At 32.9% G+C, this 22,454-nt stretch overlaps 1 protein-coding gene across 1 annotated transcript in view; it reads left to right on the top strand.

Annotated features, from left to right (window-relative positions):
* The window catches only part of LOC106867808 (atrial natriuretic peptide receptor 1), an 898,165-nt gene that overhangs the window by 465,157 nt on the left and 410,554 nt on the right, over positions 1-22,454 (top strand). Inside the window, exon 5 of the mRNA XM_052970159.2 lies at positions 13,759-13,850. Coding sequence (XP_052826119.1) covers positions 13,759-13,850 — 92 coding nt within the window. The remainder of the gene's footprint in view (positions 1-13,758; positions 13,851-22,454) is intronic.

Below are 22,454 nucleotides of genomic sequence, written 5' to 3'. Positions count from 1 at the left end.
ATTTTAAGGTTATGAATTTCCACCAAGATATTAGGTATTCAAGCAGGATTTTCTTGGATGACAGCATTTCTTCATGAGGATAACAACCTCTAGGTGAATTCTAATATATATATATATATATATATATATATATATATATATATATATATATATATATATATATATATATATATATATATATATAAGACAATAATATTAGGGATAAAAATACAAATTTACAGGTAAAACTCAATTAAATTCAATTTATTAAAAATTAAAATTAAATTAAGTTTCACAGTGTAAAATATAAATATATAGTTTTAGAGAAAAGAACCAGGGTTCATGAAGTCATCGATGAAAATCCACATGAACACATGAAATAGTTTTCTCATTTCTTAGGTTAAGTAGGGTATTCCTGGATGTAATAAAAAAAAGCCTCAGATGCACAAAGATGACAACTTTTGTTGTTGAATTTATAAACCGGTGCAGAAGCGTAGATATCCCAGAGTTTTGTATCCTCTGACTTTTGTATCGTCTACATAGTTAGCAAGGTAGGTACCTGAGCAGCTGAGAGCATTTCGGGGAGGGTCATTATAAATAGCAGTGGCTCCAGGAGAGTGTCCTGTGGAATACCATTCATTATTTGTTGTTTTTGGCGGTGTTTTATTGTGTCGATATCTGTGTGGATATTCGGGTGTGAGTAAAATGATGTTGCGAAGGATTTGAGAATGACGCAATCGTTTGGGATACTCATACAACTACGTGCATGTTAATATGTATTTGGGCGTCTTTGCTTCACCTTTGACTTGTTTCAGTCATTAGACTGTGGCCATCCTAGGGCACCGTATTGAAGGATTTTATTTGAACAAATCGACCCTAGAATATGTTCTTTATTTTGAGTCAGTTATAGAAAATTAAATAATTTTATTCCACGCGGGTAGAAATATAGGAAAAAGAGAAGTTGAAAATGTACTGAGAATAGTTAAGCTATTTTTTATTTATATATTTAAAGTTTTAACCGGGTTCACAGTTTACGCTGATTTGTGGGAAGACATGGAATTTGGGGGACTTATTTTTTGAACATATGTCTATGTTTTCACTCAGCGGATTTTGTCTAGTCCTTGGGTCTCGTATCTGTTGTCGATAAATGGTCAGTCTATTTCTTCAGGTAAGTTTTGTTTGACCTATGTAATCTTTATTACATCCTTGACATTTGTTAGCGCATGTGAAATTCCTTGAAGAACATGTAAAGTGACTTTTACGGTAAAAGTTTGTCCTGATTTGAATTTGTATGTTGCATCTTCAATAAGGTTAATGCATCATTGTATCCCCTTCCTAAAATCTTTAAATGACTACATGGCAAAAATTGTGCAATCGCCTAATGTTTCTATCCACAACGACAAAACAATGAACATTTATGAAACAAGCATTTCCAAATACGCAATACTTCTCACAAACATGATAATCAAGACGTACAAGCAAATTAGCATCTTCACATAAAACAGCACAAATGCAAAAGACAACGAGCAAGCCATCCTCATTAATAGTGCGGACAGCCTGGCGACGCGACCCTTCGCCCCATATCACACTTACGTATCGCAAATCTAATTTCCTCCCCAAACCCAAATGGATAATGATTAGCACTTCTAAAAGTGAGATAAACATTGTCATAAGCGCATTCGTGAACACAGCAACTCGAATAATATGAAGATCACAAGGTTTTATTCAATGAGATTTCAGCGCAGATGTGATCGACTAGTAACGTTCTATCGACAACAAATCAGTGTGCAGATTCATACAGATTCATCCACTGTTCATTATTTCTATGTGTAGCTACGACGAGGCTGGGTTCGCCAACCTCATCGGTGTATTCATTTTGGATACCCACGTGAAACACTCACACACACCAAGTACCGCCCTTTACAGAGACGACGGCGTTGCAATCTCAAATCATATAAACTGCTATGCCATGCACAAGTTTAGAAATGCCCTGACAAAGATATTAAAAGAATTCAGCCTGTTTGCAACAGTTACGCAACCGCACGCATACTTACACACAGTCTAGAAACGTAGAAACACTGGAACGAGCTGTCGACATCAGTTCTCACCCACACGCTGGATTACACTCATATAAATAGCATATATACACGCATAGGCCTCAGACACCCGCATATACACACTCATACATCTAGTACACACACACACACACACACACACACACACACACACACACACACACACACAGTCAAACACACACAAGCACACACACGCTCGCAATTTCCTTCAAAGATAATACAAACAGCAAGGCGCCAACATCTTTCTCTCTAGCCTCGCGGTCCAAGAAACTCTTTTCCATGCATCTTATATCTCTGGAATGTCGATCTCGCTTCTAAGGAAAGGATGAGACGACACGCTTTATCTAATGGCAACCCATTTTCCAGTAAGCATAATAGACTTCCTGCATCGCTCCATTCGGTTAAATGAGCTGCATGAACTAGGTTTGCTTAAGAAGCCTACAAAACTTTAATTCACATGGGGCCGAATCAAACTTTATACATATATATATATATAAATATATATAAATATATATATATATATATATATATATATATATATATATATATATATATATATATATATATATATATATATATATATGCATACATATATACTGTTTACTTTTATGAATGTCTATACATCTGTATTTACTTTTATGCATGTGTGTTTGTGTTTTTGTATGAATACTTTGTACTGTTCAAAGAAGAAACAGTGAATCTCTGTGGAATTTGGTTTCGACAGTTTTGAAATATTAAACAAACAACCTCCAGAATATAAATGCAACAGAAAATAGGGCAGTAAGAAAATCGCGTTCAGATCAATATTTATTTCATATTAGCGAAGAACTCAAAAATACGAGACAAACCAAAAGAGACCTTCCGTGGACTTTCTAAAGAATTTATATTGACGTTGATAGTGGTACATTTTTATCCTTTTGTCCTGAAGTTGCGCTATGTAATAAGGAGTTTGCATAGAAATGGTCGATGACAGTAACGTAACATCTTTCATGAGAAGTCTATCTTATAAGTATTTATCATTTCTCAGAAAACATCTCTCTTGTAGTTTATGTCATAAATGGCGGAATTTGGAATTATTGTTATCTGCCCAACAGAAACTTTGTCCGTAGCTATACAGAAAATAATAGATAGACAGCTAGATTGATTGATTGATTGATTGATTGATTGATTGATAGAAAGACAGACAGACAGTCAGACGGAGAGATGGACCGACGGATTTACTTCGACCATCCATTATCACGCCATATCAAGCTGAATAAACACCTAACTACTTCAAAATCAACAATCAATAAATAGTGCTTTATGAGATCTCACGGAGACAAGTCCTTGCACTAAACCTCACTAAACGACCTGTTCCATGTATACAGAGAAAATAAAAAACAAATTATTTGGACCGTATATCATCCTATATATAAATATAGATGTAAATGATTTTTTTATTTTCTTTAATATCTTACAATATTTTAATATATAAACAAACTTATTTGAAATTTAATCAGTTGTTGGAAAAACAATATTATAAATGATATCAACCACACTTTATAAAACAAATATGTGTGTATGTGTGCGTGTGTGCGTGTGCGTGCGTGTGTGTGTGCAAGTGAGTGTACATATGTATGCATGAATGTATGTATGTATGTAAGTATGTATGAATGTATGTATTATGTATGTATGTACGTGGGCATGTATGTATAGAAATTAATGTGTAGTAAGTGAGATAATGACAATAGCAGATCAATCTGTGCAAGGCATTTTTATTGATTATTCGTCTATTACATCATGAGAAACGCCCACCACATCTACAGACCACCAAGCTGACCACGTAACAAAAGTTGATTGCACTTACAATCAATCTAACAACACACAGGTGATAATATCTTAGTCACGACATCATCAGTAGGAGTGTTAAGAATAGGCAAACAGCCAATCATAAACTTTGCATATTGTTCAACTGAGCAAACAGGACAAAAAGGTGTGTTTATTATAATCAGCTTTTAGAGTTTAATCAATTAATAACATTCTGTTCTTCCATTCCCAAATATGCGTATGTGTAAATTTGAATATATATATAGGTATATATATATATATATATATATATATATATATATATATATATATATATATATATATATATATATATATATATATATATATATATATATATATAGGTATATATATATATATATATATATATATATATATATATATATATATAGATATAGATATAGATATATATATATATATATACATATATATATATATATATATATATATACATATATATATATATATATATATATATATATATATATATATATAGGTATATATATATATATATATATATATATATATATATATATATATATATATATATATATATATATATATATATACATATATATATACATATATATATATACATATATATATATATATATATATATATATATATATATATATATATATATATATATATAGGTATATATATATATATATATATATATATATATATATATATATATATATATATATATATATATACATATATATATATATACATATATATATATACATATATATATATATATATATATATATATATATATATATATATATATATATATATATATATATATATATATATATATATATATATATATATATATACAAAAAAGATCGCCACAGTCCAACAGATGAACTACAGGGAGCGACTGAAGGCACTAGGTCTCTATTCCCTGGACCGCAGGCGGGAGAGATATGTAATAATATACATATGGAAAATACTGGAAGGACTGGTGCCAAACTTTGGTATCAAGTACTACAGGAATGCCCGCACGGGTCGCCACTGCATGGTGCCAAAGGTACCGTCCACTGCATCTCACATAAGAACGAGATACTGCAGCAGCCTCGGTTTCAGAGGACCTCAGCTCTTCAATGCCCTGCCAAAACAAAACATTTGAGAGACATGCAAGACATGGATGCGGATGTCTTCAAGACAAAACTTGACGCTTTCCTCTCCACGATACCAGACGAACCAATGGCTCGTAATGAGACGCAGTTTAGGGCAGCTGTGTCAAATTCTCTTATACACCAGATGTGCCATCAAAGCTCTTGATTGGACCATGTCAGGTGGGGGAGAAGAGCCATGCAAGGAACGTGAAAATCACGGTGGTGCACCAGCATGACCGCAGCCACTTGGCTGAAACACATAAATAAATAAATAAAAATACATATATATATATATATATACATATAATGCATACTTATATATGTACATATATATCATATATACATTATATATTATATATAGAAGTATATATATTACGATATTTGTAATATATATATATGTGTGTGTGTGTGTGTGTGTGCATTAAACAAAAAGTGGCGATATATCAAATACCATATTTCTTCATTTATTAATCTTATCCCCCTCTTCCATTTATACGTTGCAATTAAGAAATGGCAAATGAGAACAGCCTCGTAAAAGTAGAGGAAATAAACCCAAGAATCGGGATTCCTCCAAATTTGACGTGCGGTTAATGAAAATGACAGTCTTTTGTCTAGGAATAAGCGACAAGCTGTGGACATATGGTTCTGCTTCAATAGGCGTTATCAGTAAGCCTGTTGTCTTATCCAATTTCGAACAACCCAGGGACATAAATATATGCAACAAGAGATCGTTTGCATAAATTACGGAAGAATGGGCTAAGACAAATAACTCAAACTGTCCCGTAGCAAGTAGATGAACTACATAGAAAATATAAAAATATCGAGTATCAGTCAACATAAATTCTTCATTTAGTAGAATTGTGTCTGCCTTTAAAAGACCTTTTCCTTAATGACGTGAAAACATTGGAGAAATTGTGGATTGTTCAGGTGTATTTGTATTTGGTGATGGTGGCACTTCTTTCAGAGGCAGATATAATTTGAATAAGTCAAGAATTTGTATTGCATTGTATTTGATATTCTCTTAGACTCTGTTGTTAACACATATCGCACACCAATGTCAGGTTTATCTTAGCTCATTTTCGTTTATTTATACAAATCATCCAGGCCGAAAATATGTTCTACAATTTTGCATATATCTATGTGTCCTTTATTTACGGAGATAGGTTACTGAAATTGTTTTTCGCCATTTTCAAGCATCCTTGATTTTTGAGAGTAATTATCATTCTTATATGGAACTGCTTTGAGATATCATTTTGTAATTGCCATACATCATGTAGACGAAGGTATTTTGAATAAATCAAGAATTTATGCAATATGGCATTTGATAGACTGTAGGTGGCTATACTTATATATGTGCGTGTGCGTGTGTGTATGTGTGCGTGTGTGTGTGTGTATGTGTGTGCGTGTGAGTGTGCATGTGCGTATGTTTGCGTGTCTACGTATACACACACACACACACACACACACACACACACACACACACACATATATATATATATATATATATATATATATATATATATATATATATATATATATATATATATATAAAGCTAATGTTCTCATGTTTTGCTTTTCAATTACTTAATGTTGTTCATGAATCATTGTCATTTATATTCAATATGCAACATTTATCAACACCCGTATTAGCTTATTGATTTATCCTTAATGCATATCCTATCCTTACCAATGCGTATGTTTCAGTAAACGGTTATGCATATTCTTATGTAAACTTGTGCAATGATAATGCAGTTATATATATATATATATATATATGGGTGAATTTACGAAAAAAAACAACAGACGAAGACAGGTGGTGTAAACAACAAATAGATGTATAAGTTTAACGCTCGGGAATAGAGAAAGTCTTTGACGTTTCGACCTACGCTCTTCAACTTAAAGGAACACAGAAAGAAATAAGGTATAGAAACAAGGAGAAAAAAATATAAATGTAGCGGTCAGCGATCTATCATGGCGACTGATAGCTTCTTTTGTGATTATATATATATATATATATATATCATCATAAAAGAGGCTATCAAATGTTGTGAGGAGAGACTTGAGTAGGACATGCGTTTTGTTGAATCTAATGCAATACTTCTATATTGCACGAATGATTATTTCACATCTACGAACTATGTAGTTGGTTTCTTAGACATCATTCTATGGCAATTACACACTTCTTATTGTTGTAATACATGTAATACACGCTCTATACCTGGAGATATATTCTTGCGTGGCAAAACACGGGTATGCTAGCAATGTAAGAATTCGTCTAAATAGGAAAACAAAAGAGTTAATATGTATATATATATGCGCTCAGATACATAAAAAGTTAATACATGTTAGTAAAGGATTAATGTATAGTGACACATCTAAAAAGTGCATCAGTTTTTGAGAGACTATGGTAAGATGATGCTGTGTTTTTAACTGTATTAATACAATTCAGTTAAACAGAGACACCAAACAAAAACTGCCATTTTATACAAGCCAGAACATTTAAACAATCTGGGTGACTAAATTGGCTAATTAGCTTCGCTTTCATATTAGAAAAATTTCATTATTTTTTAAACTGGTTTTATGTTGTTTCTATATTAGTGTGATTATACTAGAGGCTATCATTGCATGACAATTATCATTCTGCCTTCATGTGAATGCATGGCAGGGCTTCTACTTCTTTTGCCTTAAATATTTATTTTATTTATTTTATTTATTCATTTATTTGCTTTTGAAATCATTTGTATGCAAAGAAACATGTTCGGGACAAATGAAATATTAGGATCTGTACTGAGAAAAGACTTGGTTCACAAGCAGTGATGTGATTCAATGCAGAATAATTAATGCAGCAAATCCAATTCATTGGTAGTCGGTTTCCTTGCAGTGATAATGATGTATATTACTAACAGTTAACTGGAGTGAAAACTGTGGCACACATAATAACATGTTCAAGAACTAGCGCTATTGGTACATGAATTTTGATTGTTCCCTAAAATAATGAATAATTTGCGCAGAGGGTAAACATCCATCCTTCCTAGCTTTGAGTAATAACATAGGTTTTCATTATATGCTTTCCAAAGTTGCATATAATTTTCTTTCTTGAATTATAATCATACAGTTCGTGCAAAAATGAAACGGAATTTTCTCCTAAAGGTTTTGGCAAATATTGCAAGAAGGAATATTATTTCAAATATTAAATTGTGTATCCCACCATACTATACGGCGCTTTATAATTAGAATACAATTGAGATGGCTAAATATTCGTACAGCTTGTCACAAATGACCCTATTATAAATTTTGCTTAATTCACTTGTGGATGTATACATCTTTACATATGAATTTATACAGATAGAGAGATGGATATACAGGCATAAATACATATATAAACATTGTGTGTATTCATGTATGTCATTGTTGAGTTTTATTTCAAGATTTCTTGCAAATAGAGAAAGAGCCGGTTTCTAACCTACATCCACTCTCCTTCATTGGAATTTTAGCATTGACAACAGTGTATTTTTTATGTACCTATATGTGTGTGTGTGTATGTATGTATGTATGTTATCAATCAGTTTCATTTCTGTATTTCTTATCCATAGAGAAAGAGCCGGACACTAACATAGATTCAAGGCTCCTTCATTGGAACTTTTATCAACATCATCTAGGTATTTGTGCACATGTGTGTGTGTGCAGTATTTGGTGTTAGTGTATGCGCAGATTTGTATGTTTGTTTTATGGATGCGTTTTTATGTCTAGATGCATGCATATGTATTTATGTGCTAAATGTAGTCTTCTAATCAGCCTTTTTCTTTCAGGTTTTGAGAACCCTAATTTTTCCAGGTTTTTGTTGAGGCAGTTCGTTACATATCCCAATGCCCCAACAATCACGGGTACGAATCTGAATTTGTAGTCTGGGTGGAGTATCTGTAAATTTCTCAGTAGCTCGGCGTAGTTGTTCTCATTATGTATGTATGTATGTATGTATGTATGTATGTATGTATGTATGTATGTATGTATATGTGCAGATTTGTAATATACAAGGTCTAAAATTGCTGACATTAGGGTGAATGTGACATCGAGAAATTCAGTAATTTTGTTACTATATTCGAAGGTAATACAAAGATGAATGTTGGCAAAAAATGTATGTAAGAGTATCCTCGTCCATTCCATACACACTTACGCACATATATACAGGCTATCAGACACGACAATAATCCGGAGATTGTTTATTTTAGAAAACATGTCTGAAAATCTACAAATATCCGTAGATTTTACAATTTCAAAGAAATCTTTTTAATACATCAAATTACACTGCTAACATTTGAATTCCATTTCATCAACCTTGCTATATGATGCAAAAAATATATGTAAATATTCATTCTTCTGTCTTATTCCAGTGAGATATACTGAAATCTCCATATATATTTCTAAATATGCGTTCATGCTGTAGCGTATGTGATATATTACATATATATTAGACTGTTCCACATGAAATGTCGTATTTAAAAAGTAACAATAAAATGTTTCAGAAGTGTTAGAGAACTCATTTTAATGAAAGTATAATTCATGTTCATTTATAACGTTCACCCAACGTTTCACTGTCATATATGCCATCTTTAAAAAGAAAATTCATATTTTACTGTGATAAATTGTCCGAATGATATACCCTCCAGCCTTCATCAGGTGTTTGGGGAAATTTCGAACCTGGGTTCTCATTACTAAGGTATTTTTCGATGTTGTTGTTAATAATAATAATAATAATAATAATAATAATAATAATAATAATAATAATAATAATAATAATACTAACAACAACAGCAACATCGAAAAATACCTTAGGAATGAGAACCCAGGTTCGAAATTTCCCCAAACACCTGATGAGGACAAATATCCGTCACATGTAAATAAGGTACATAATTCCTCATCTCTTAAATGTAGAACTGTAAGGTATACATGATTAAGTTTTTAAATGACTGAAATAAGAAGTAATTAAAAATGCAACATGTCATGTGAAACAACCTAATATATACTTTTACAGTGTTTTATGTTTTTATATGAATGGAAATTGTAATTGAGTACTTCAAGGACAAAATATAAAAATAATAAAAATTTATAAGTTTTGTGACAACTTGTTTTTCTTAACTTGAATAACAGACTCTAAACGTTTGCAGTAAATGATTAAGTACTTTTATATATGCACAATGGGTTTAGTCATATGTTTACAAATACAAAATAGATTAGGATTTTATTCAGCGTGCTAAAGAGTTATATTGTATAGTTTCACTTTTGTATGATGCTTACCAATCTTGGTAAATATAAACAAATCTGTGGTCACCTCACAATGTATGTTTCGCAGTAGTCCACCATTCAATTGATGATTAATTATGCCGTAAATCATCTGCGGAGTGAAAACCTTCTTTAACTGTTTTGTGTGTATGAATGCTTGTGTGTGTGTGTATGCTCTTGTATATACACTTTTACTTGTATCAGTCTTTTGACCGTAGCTATGCTGGAGCACTACCTTTAGTCAAACGAATCGACCCCAGAACTTAGTCCTCATCAATTAGTATTACTGCCTAGGGCTAAATATATACACACGTGTGTATGTATGTATGTATATATGCATGTATGTATGTATATATGCATGTATGTATGCATGTTTATATATACCTATGCATGTACTTATGTTTCTTTTACAATTTTACTTGTTTCAATCTTACAACTGCGGTGCTGGGATACCGCTTTGGAGAATATTTTCAGTCGAATAAATCGGTTATACTTTTCTTCTCTCGGTCTCTTTTACCGAACCGGTTGTCAAGTCCTGCTGGGTTATAAGACGCGAGACAGAACCCTTCTATTAATTTCTGTCTACTAAATCCACTCAATATTCATAATAATATTAATAATGATAATAATAATAATAATACCAGGCACTGGTACTGGCTCTCATGGCGTTTGCTCTTAACTGATTGGAAGTGTTAGTTACATGATTTGTTTTGGTATGGAAGATGGGCTACAGCAAATATTTGGTTGACCCGAGGGTATATTAGTTGACACTTGCCCACGGCACAACACAATATGACTGAAAACACACACACGTATACATCTAAATGCATATATATATGATATATAGAACAATATATGTGAGTTTATATATGTATATGGATGTTTATATGTATATTTTTGTGTATGTATGACTCTGTGTGTGTACGTGTGTGTCTGTGTATGTGTATGTATATATATACGTGTGTGTGTGTGTGTGTGTGTGCGCGCGTATGTGTGTAGTTGTTTGTGTGTGTGTATGTGTGTGTGCAAAAATATTTACAAGTAACAGATGCAGTATATATAGAGTGAACAAAAGCGTATTCTACTTTCTCTTGCTTTACGAGACTTTCATTTGAAAGAGTTATAAAACTCGCATGTTTCTCCAAACGCTGTTACAGGCTCCATTCATATGGTAGATGTATTTATATACCAGAAAGCTAGACTTTGAGAAAATGAGAAAAAAAAACAAATAGAAAACTCGGAGAAGATTAACGCACAAAATAGAACGGGTGGAAAGAAAAGAAAATTAATATAATTAATGTAACTGGTGCAGAATAATATATATCAGTTAGGAGGCCAAAGTCTGCGAGACAGCTACTACATCCGCACCGGGTGGTGTTCTCCTCCATTTCAACAAAAGAAACTTGTCCACATGTTTGCAACTACTAAAATTTGCAGCTCTGAAATTAAGCAGTGTACTGGAATATTTTTTTTTTATCTAAAAAGAATGTGCTATCTTTTTGCTAGGCATAAGTTGCAAATCTTAGGATCTATCAAAATATATAGCTTGGATTCCTGCACGATTCTGGCTATAGAGGGATTTGTATATTTGTACCCCAGTCTGACTTTGATTACATGAATTGCCCCCTCATTCTTTACTGTTGCTTTGCTTTGAGCTGTTCCAAATCTTTCCAAAAGATTTCAAGTAACAGCAAGTTGGACGTTTTAGTATCAGTGTTATTTATGTGTTTGGATGATATATTGCAGGGAAGGTATGTCAGATACTCAGAATAAAGGTTTCGTTCAAAATTTGTTGTTATATTTGCGATTTTGAAATGTTCGCAAAGATTCCGTTATTCTCCTATTGATAACGCATTTTTTAGGACGAGGGAGGTACCGGTGTGAACATTTTTTTTTTTAGATTTCACCTTACTTCTGATTTTCACTATTTAATTGTTAATGAATTTATATTACTAAGTTCTTTTTCTTAAACATATTGATGTGAGATGTAATCGACGCGAAATTTCTTTCCTTCCAATTACTGCTTTAAATTCAAATCTTTAAATATTCTCTTTGGATCATTATTTTTTTTTTTCCTTTTGCCAATGTTAGATTAAAGTTAACAATAAGTTCTTCATGCTGAAGATATCGCAGGAAATCTTTTCAATGTAATATTTGATTTTGTCTCTTTTGTTCAGAGTACAAGATGTGCTGTTCAGCCTTATACTGCATGCTTTTAGACTAGATGAAATAAGTCACTCTCAAGTACCCATATCAATTTAATTAACGTTAATTTTTTTCACAAAATGTATCATTTTGTCCCTCTATTATTAATGTTATTAATGCAGCGATCTAGAAGAATCGTTAGTACGCCGGGCGAAATGCTTAGCAGTATTTCGTCTCTCACTAAGCTTGAGTTCAAATTCCACCGAGGTCGACTTTGCCTTTCATCCATCCGGGGTCGATAAAATAAGTACCAGTTTAACGCTGGGGCCGATGTAATTGACTCAACCCCTCCCCTAAAATGGCTGCCCTTCTGGCAAAACTTGAAACCATTATTATTATTATTACTATTATTATTATTATTATTACAAGCTTAAAGTCAGTTGTTTCCATGTCTTAGCGAGTGCCTTCCTGACACCTAGGGCAAAGAAACTCACTGTATACATTGATAGATCATTAAACTAAACACACTAGATTGTTCCTTTACAAAGTCAAGTTATATGAAAGGGAAAAAGAAAGAAAAAAGAAAGAAAACAGGAAAAAATACACTAAAGAATATTACATGGGTTGTAATCATTTTCACAGAAACAATGATCTAGTGTTTGCATGGATGGTAAAACGGGGATCATTCTTAAATAATTTTCATTTCCTTTTTTGATCATTCCAAGTGCTCCTACAATCACTGATATTGTAACTGCCTCAAGATGTCATATTTTTTCAATTTCAATGAGCAAATCTTCGTATTTTCTGGTATTTTCAAATTTTTTTGTCGGCATATTATGATCACAATAAATACACATGTCGATCAATAAACAGACTTTATTGTTTTGCTTTTTCACAATAATATCCAGTTTATTAGCTTTGATGGTTCAGTCTATATGTACTGGAAAGTCCCAAAGAATCGTTACTTTTTCCCAGTTAGTTACAGCCTCTTTTCAACAGTTTTGATATTATAATGATGCAATATTAATTAACCAGCGTATATATTGGTCAACTCTGTCGTATCTTGATTTCCGCTCCACTGATGTTAAAACTTTACGTCCAAAGATTACTTCGGTAATATACATATGTAAGTCTGTAATATAAGATATGGATTCAGAGAATGGTGAGGCTATCTCAGAAAGCTCCCCTTAGGAGAAATTATTACTGCATGAAAAAGCGGCGAAACAACCGTAATTCTATGAATGTTGAGTGGGTAAATAGATATATTTACCTAACATACTTCTTGACTTTTATCGTTTATTCATGTATGTGTGTAATTTTCTAATTGCAGGTATCACTGGCACAGTGAGTATTGATGAAAATGGCGATAGGAGTGCCGACTACTCCTTGCTGGATATGGACCCTCTAACTGGAAAGTTTGAGGTAAGTCATTTTAAATGACTCATTTAATCACTATGCACCGTTTATAAGGACCCACTGCTGGAAGTCTTCTACTTCATGACATCTATAAACACAGCCACCTCATTTCCTTTTAGGGTGGCCTACCCACTAATTATTACTTTCATCGGTCAGTTGATTTTGACTGTTTCAAATTACCATTCGTATTGCAACTAATTCGGTAATGCATTTATTCATCTTCACGCGACTAAAGGTGGTCAGTGTTTTTCTACTTCAAAATATTATTTTCAAATTCTTATAATGATATCTTTCTTTTATGTTTACAAGATATAATAACGATATAATATGATAGAGTATAATAGAACAAGGGAAGAACTTATTTTCTAAACAAAATAACCACTAATTTCATATGTTATATGCTACACAATTATGCCACCAAAAATAATTAAAAGGTTATTTTCAGAAAACATCATTTGTCAACTCCGACAATGAACTCTGAGAACTGGATGGCTGTAGTGGTTGTACTTGTTCACCCGACTGCTTGTGAATTCATTGAGGAGGGGCCTGCTGTGAATACGATCGAACGAAGAACTCATCCTGACATCTGCATACTCAAAATAAGTTCAACATCACCACACACACCTCCATCTCATTATAGCTACCATTCCTTCCTCTCTTTCCATAACATTCTACTCCTCCCCACTCAATGCACACGGAAATGCCCACATACCCCAATCAATTTTCTCATTGGTCAAAATTGGTAAACAACCCTGTTAATGCCATATCGCCCGAAGAAATGAATGCATTGACATGATCTGTCCGATACTTAGTCCATGGATACTACGGACTACACTGTAATCATCCCAGGAATATGGACTATGATCTTATGATACATGTGAATTGTTGAAGCGTGCATAGAGATGTATTAAAAAATTTATGAATTCCATCCAAGGATTATTATTATTAATATCATTATTACTATATATATATATATATATATATAAAGGCTAAAACCACAGTAACATAGTCTCTTTTGGGACAGCCACATTATGTTGGCAAATAGCCTTTACATTAAAGAACTGTTACTGCATATTTTGAATATTTCTATTATATATATATATATATATATATATATATACATACTTTAAAAGCAACTTAGCTAATGACGTGCCGACATACAGCTATTACTACATCATATTCATTTATATAATTATTTGTAAAATCATTTTATGCAGTTATATGAGAATGGAAACTTAGCAACTTGCTGCTGTTGCTACTGCATAGAGACCAATGTTAAAATTTGTAATTACAACCTCTCTTATTCGTGTTCTGCAAGTCCTTTTTATACATTCTATGCACTAACGCAGTTCCACAGCTCAAGGATACTGGTTTAATATATTATACTGTGAAGAGGTTTCTCTTCAATTAATATATTTAAATATTAAATATTATTAAACAAGAATATGAATAAAGTAATGAATAAAATTAATTAATTAATTAATTAATTTTATTCATTAAATCTCTCCATTTTCTTGCTTAATTATATATATATATATATTTAGGCGCAGCAGTAGCTGCGTGGTAAGTAGCTTGCTTACCAACCACACTGTTCCGAGTTCATTCCCACTGCGTGGCACCTTGGGCAAGTGTCTTCTACTATAGCCTCAGGCAGACCAAAGCCTTGTGAGTTGATTTGGTAGATGGAAACTGACAGAAGCCCGTCGTATATATGTGTGTGTGTTTGTGTGTCTGTGTTTGTCTCCCAACATCGCTTAACAATCGATGGTGGTGTGTTTACGTTCCCTTCCCTTAGCGGTTCGGCAAAAGAGGCCGATAGAATAAGTAATAGGCTTCCAAGAATAAGTCCTGGGGTCGATTTGCTCGACTAAAAGGCGGTGCTCCAGCATGGCCGCAGTCAAATGACTGAAACAAGTAAAAGAGTAATATGATGGATTGTCTCGTCGGGAACGACAAATGAGTTTACAGTAAAATAAAGGAGTAATCATGTTCTCTGAACAGGAATGTCTCTCTTAAGTTCTGCTGGTGCCTTGCAAAACATTTTGGAAATGGAACAAACTGAGGATTCATTTTTGTCAAGAGGTTGTTGATTATTCTTTATGTGTTTTCTTGAGTGGACGGAAAAGCCTGCTTTTCTTCTTGCCACAAAATAACAATGACTGGTAAGGTTTCCATTTAGAGGAGCAGTGTTTTGCCAGCGTGCCTTCCTGCTTGCACGAAATTGGTCGCGATGTTGGAGTCGATTTGCTCAAATCTTTGAGCTTAGAAACAGGACTAGTGCCAGCTCCTGTGTTCTGATGCTTTGTTTTTTTCCCAGGAAGAAACGGTATTGTTGCATCGCTTCAGATTATCTTTTAGCTTGTCTTTGAAGCTCAAGAGTGACCTTCCAACTGACCTTCCTATTGGGAATTAGCTAAAGAGAAAGTGCATCGTAATTTTGATATCACGCATACATAACAGATGAACTGACCATCTAAGCTGTATTTTGGTGAGGATCGTTTCAGCAGGTGATATGTTGCACCTCACTGTTACGAATATGGTCACTCTGCTTTATGTTGGAGATAGTACGCAAGCATCGCATATGAAAAGCGTCAAGCTGGCTGATGTACTCCCGGTACAGGGTCTAAGATTGAGCGCCGTAAAGGAATGATGTCAAAACCTCTGACTCATGCACATCGACTTTTACCTTCAATGATATTTCGTGGCTGTTCCAAAGCCTAGGTCGTTTAAAGGCCAGTAATTCTACCTTTTAGTAGCATTTCTCTGCGAGTGTTTATTTCGATACACCGTTAGTTTTTAGTTCTGAAGTAAAATTTATTTTCTGAGTTCGTGAAACACTCTCAAACACCTGTGTGATCATTCCAATATTACTAATATGTTCTTAAAGCAGCCAGCTGACACAATCTTAGCCGTGGTGGACAAAATGCTAAGCAGCATTTTGTCTATCTTTACGTTCTCAGTTCAAATTTGGCTGAGGTCGACTTTGCCTATCATCCTTCTGGAGACGATAAAGTAATTACCAGTTGAATATGAGGTCGAGGTCATTGATTTACCCCTCTCATGAAATTACTGGCCTTGTGCCATAATTTGAAGCCAGTATCGCTAATATCTTCATAGATTTGTATAGAATGAAATAATATTTCTGATATATGCCGAATTCTGTAGTGCTTAATCCAAGTATACATTACACCACCCTTAGACTCACACTGTCTATGTTCCCATCAAATGACCGTTACAGTTGATGGACGAACTTCAAGCAAAGTGTTTGAACCCATGAATGGTAAATTATTTGTTCACCCAAAATGGATTTTTGTTAACATATATACATTAGAATCGCTAAATTAGTAAAATAGCAATACAACTTTACATGTATACTTTTAAATATTTCATTCCTACTCGTATAAAACCTGTTCCCAACAGAATACTTCTGCTGGGAACAATACTCTTCCGTGATAATGTGTAAGTTCGGAACGGAAGGGCAAACACATTTTAACGCATATATTCTTTAACCAAATACCGAAATTGTATTTATATACCTTATTACTTTTTTACGTCTCCATAAAACAGACTTAATGCAGTTATGTAGGTGTAATATTCCAAAATATGTAATGATACAGCAATATCAAACATCTTCATAAAAATCAAAGGTGAATATTTCGCTTTCATGAGAAGAAACTGTCTTAAGTTCCACAGCTCTACATACATACCTTAACTAATCTGGTTACCTCGACTGAGGTGTAATGCAAATTACTTGGTATCTTTTAAGTTGCTCTTCCAGGCCATTATTTTCATGAATGGCTTCTTTGAGCAATAAAAAACGTAGAAGTTATAAAATTGAAATCTCAAAGAAATGATTTCTTCTAAAAATGTATTTTATGCCTGGAGGAACTTCTAATATCTTAATATTACAACCGCCATATCACTGGCTTTTACGTTCTAACGAACAAATTTGTCATAGAAAGTACAGACCATCAAGAAATGTTAACGCAGCCATTCATTTAATTATTTCATAATGAGACTTATTGAACCTGTCATAATAGGTGTAAATACTGAGACTATTGCACGTTTTTGCTGGCTTAAATGCCTTTATATCTAAATATATCCAAGTATTCAGTGCTATTTAATAATCATGATATGCATAAAATATACAATATTACAGAAATTATTTTAAAAGCATTTAAATAATGAATGTATTTATTAGAAATGTTATTTAGATTAGATGATGTGTCATGTATATTTGTGGAAACGACGTATGTTCTATACGCTTTCATCTCTAATCATTTTACTATACATATTCTCTCTCACTTTTGCTAGCTTTATATATCTATTTTCTTCTGGCTCAGTAGTAAGAATAGTTTCAGTTTACTGTTGAATGCCTATAGTCTCCTTAGCCAATCTGCATTTTCGCACTCACTGACAGTAGTATTAGAATTCTAAAATATTCATTATATGGCACTATAAACGGAGACTTAAAAAACAATATCTACTAGGTATAATATTCTTCACATACACACTCACATGTAAACACTGAGAAAGAGAAAAAACATCACGCACATACACATACGTAAATATATGTAATAGATTATACAAACATGGAACACTCACATACATTATTGGAGTTCCCAGCCATCCATGAGTGTGAATTCAATTTGCGATAGGTAATCAACCTATGTTCCACAGTATGTATGTATGTATGTATGTATGTATGTATACATGCATGCATGTATGTAGAACTGATTGCCGACGAGTTAATCGTGCACAATTACCTTGTTTCCTGCGATTATATTCGTGGTACCCACTTATCCTACCTATTTTATATGACGGAAACTTAGTTGCGTGGCAAGATGGCAAGGCCAACACTCCACCACCCACGTATCGACGGTACATCAACGAAAAACGCACAAACGGAAAGCGTCTAGAGAAGCATGTTCTCTCTTGCCTATACTACACCACCCGTAGTCTCACTAACGATCCTATCACAGACATTCGTAATACACGGACCAAAGAAAAACTGAATCTTGATTCGTGCTTCAAAGAAGAATGAAATTGAAGAAGTAGCTACACATTAAACGTAATAATGACAAATTACTGTGAAGTACATGTACCAGTCTGTAGAAATCCTAAGCTGTGCAACTTTCACAAACCTATCACACAGGGGTGGGCCACAAATACATAGAAACATGGCAAGAGAGTGTCTTTTCCCCATGTAAATTTATATACATATGAAATTTCACAAACATTGTCAAAAGGTTAACATGCAAACTTTAAATGCACATGCAATTTCACAAACATTGTCAAAAGGTTAACATGCAAAATTTACATGCACATGCAATTTCACAAACATTGTCAATAGGTTGACATGCATTGGCAAGAAGTTGACATGCATTGTCAAGAGGTTAACACTTTTACTTTGCAATGATGAGATCCCAGGTTCATGTGCGGCATCTGGCATTTCGAAGAAATTTCTGTTTTAACATATCCTCGAGTTAATGGAAGCTTTCAATTGAAATTCGACTGAAATTATGTAGAAGTTTTTTTCTGATTGTCCCTACTTGTAGTTCAAATATCCTATTAGCATCATATTCCCTCGCGCTGACTTGCTTGATAATTATTCTAAGGGCACACAAGTCTGTGGAGAACTCAGCCACTTATACGTTAATTCAAAAATAGCCAGTTCATTTGATCGAACAACTAGAACATTCATAGATCCTTCTTGGCAGGAGAGTTAATTTCTCTCTCCCACTCTATCTATCTGCCTGCCTGCCTGTCTGTCTATTTATCTGTCTCTGTCACGCACACTCATCCACACTTATACACACTCATATATATGCAAACAAACACACATTCATATGTGTGTGGTGTGCGTGTGTTGGGTATGTATTTGTATTTGTTTGTGTATTATGCATAAGACAAGTGGATAACGAAGAACGTTTTCAAACATTTTACATAATTTTATTTTTATTCTCGTCACTTGTATTTTTACATATGCTCTATAAAATTAATATTATCACTATTAACTTAAGATTAATTAAAATACCTAAATTTTATAGTTCTTACAGTTTCTATTAGCTTGTTATATATTGAAAGATGCTTTCAACAGAAAGTATTGATTTTCCTTTTAAATTCATTAATTAGATCAAAATAATTAAATTAGATCTTTTGAAGACTAATGTGGGATAGAACAAAAACAGTATTCTATGTATCATTTTAATTTTTAATCTGAGAAGGAAATCTGTCGCAGCTGACATACAGAAAAGGATACAAGTGAGTAATGCCTATTCACAGAATTAGCAGGTCTATATAAACGATAGAACACATATTTCTCATCACACACGTGGATAATTTCTTGATGTTTAATGTGTAATATTTGTGTGGAACAGTAGGATTATTTAACCGAGTTCTCTCAAATCAGAAAATGTTGATTAAATCTCAGTGAATGGAATAAAATAGCTCTCTATTACTTTAAATAGTCAAAGCAATATTTCAACTATATATGCTAAAAGCTTCAAGGCAATAAGATATGCGTAACTATAGTAGGAATGATTAAAAAATCACACTTGTTTAATATGAGCTAGTAAAAAGTAAACTTAGTCATAAAAATTAATGCTTAACAGAAAACCGAGGGAACATGAACAAAACATTGAATGTAAACTCAGAAAAATATAGCCTTTAAATTTAGGACTCTCCTGAAATTCCACACAAACTACTTAAACGTCAAGTTAAATATTTATTCCTCTAGTTTAGCTTTGCATGTTATTTGCGACTCATATTTTTCAAAGCGCGTTAATTTGTAATTAAACATCAACTATTTAAATTACAGTAATTGTCCTTGCTTAAATAATATCTTCTCTAAAAGACAAGATATATAATTTGTCATAAAATGCATTCCTTTGGAAAATATCTACTTATAAACTCTTTGAATGCATTTATAACTGGTTAAAGAAATTATTTGAAAGGTTATAAAATTATAAAACTATTTACGTGAAATGTTTAGAGTAAACAATGTTTTTCAAAGTAATTATAAAAGCTTTTGTGTATTTTCAGAATCTAAGGGGTAATGATTTCTAATTAATAAATACCATTTAAAGTTCAATGTGACAATAACATATTGTCATGAAGTTGTCTATTATGTTCCGATTTCACATATCTTCGCAACATATAATTTTATTAGCAAGATGCTTATAACAAACCATTACTGCAAATTTCAAAAATAATATTGTTGAGGCAAAGTTCAAGTGACTTTTTAACCCCAAATTACAATTGAATATTTCTACGCTTATAATAGAAATTATAGAATAAGTTCTTCAACGACTATGGATTCAAAAGGAAATCTAGAATTGTTCTCTTACATGAGAATAACCATAAAATAATTTTTTGAAGTAATATGGTTTCATAAAAATCAATATAAAATCTGAAACCATTCTATTTGTAGAGTAGGAAAATTATTTTACATATCTATATAGAGATATAATAGGACAGACTTGCTTGATATTCATAAGGAAGTAGCTCAAGAGTTCAATACATAGATCTTTTCGTTGTATCTCCTTCTATTTCAGTTGGCATTCTCACATTGGCAAAAAAGGACAGAATTTGAGAGAGGGAATAACTGTTTAAATTTACTTCTGTTCTTCGGTGCTATTATATTTCAAAGTTACCCGTTAATATAACTCTCCACCATCTCCCTAACATCCTGACTAGTATACCACATCTAGTATGACACCATCTCCCTAACATCCTGACTAGTATACCACATTGCTCTTATAGTCTACCAACTGCCTTTCTCACTGCTCGCATGCGTTACAGACTAGTCCACCTCTATGATTATACCACTCCATTACGTTGAGGCTCTACTTAGTGCACCACTCCAATGACCTCCAGTTCTAGTAACTGTACCACTCATTCTACCCTGATTTTTTCCCAGTAGTGTCACTCCACCACCATTCATATGATACAAATATTCATCAATTTATATGTACCATTATATTCACTTCGATTCTGAAACTTTCTAGTTTAATCATCTTTATAGTTTAGTGAATCATAAACAAGTATTTTCGCATACCTTCCCAGCTCTTTACAAATCAACTCTTTTTTATTACCTAAGCGTTTTACATTATCGTCGACTGCAGCACAAGCATTTCTTTTCTTTCCTTATCTGGTTGTTCTATATTATTATCGATTGTACCTCGGCAAACTACTATTGCACATCTTCTTACCTGCGTCTCACCTCAGACTATATTTACATTCTCACTTAATGCATAAGTGCAGAATATATACTCATATAACTCATTTCAATTTACCATCAAAGGCTAAAATCTGGAAAACATTTTCGTTGTCCTCCAGTAAGAATTTCTCTGTTACTTTCGGTGCTACAGAGTTCTACAGAAACATTGCATTTTTAATCAAATACAAACCTCGTTTCAAAATGTCAGTATCTAAACATGAACCCCTCGCACAATCCAGAGTTAGCATTTTCTTTCTTTTTGATTCATATAATCATCTGCCCTCTAGCGAAATAAATAATTTATCATTACATGAGGATTTTTGTTTTTGATTAAAATTTTGTTTTGCAGTTCCTGCATAGACATATCTTACATTATTAAATGTTTTCTT

This window comes from Octopus bimaculoides, chromosome 8 (assembly GCF_046866305.1).
Source record: "Octopus bimaculoides isolate indiv1 chromosome 8, ASM4686630v1, whole genome shotgun sequence".
In the NCBI taxonomy this organism is placed as follows: Eukaryota; Metazoa; Mollusca; class Cephalopoda; order Octopoda; family Octopodidae; genus Octopus; species Octopus bimaculoides.
This window is presented reverse-complemented; position numbering and strand designations above follow the sequence as displayed.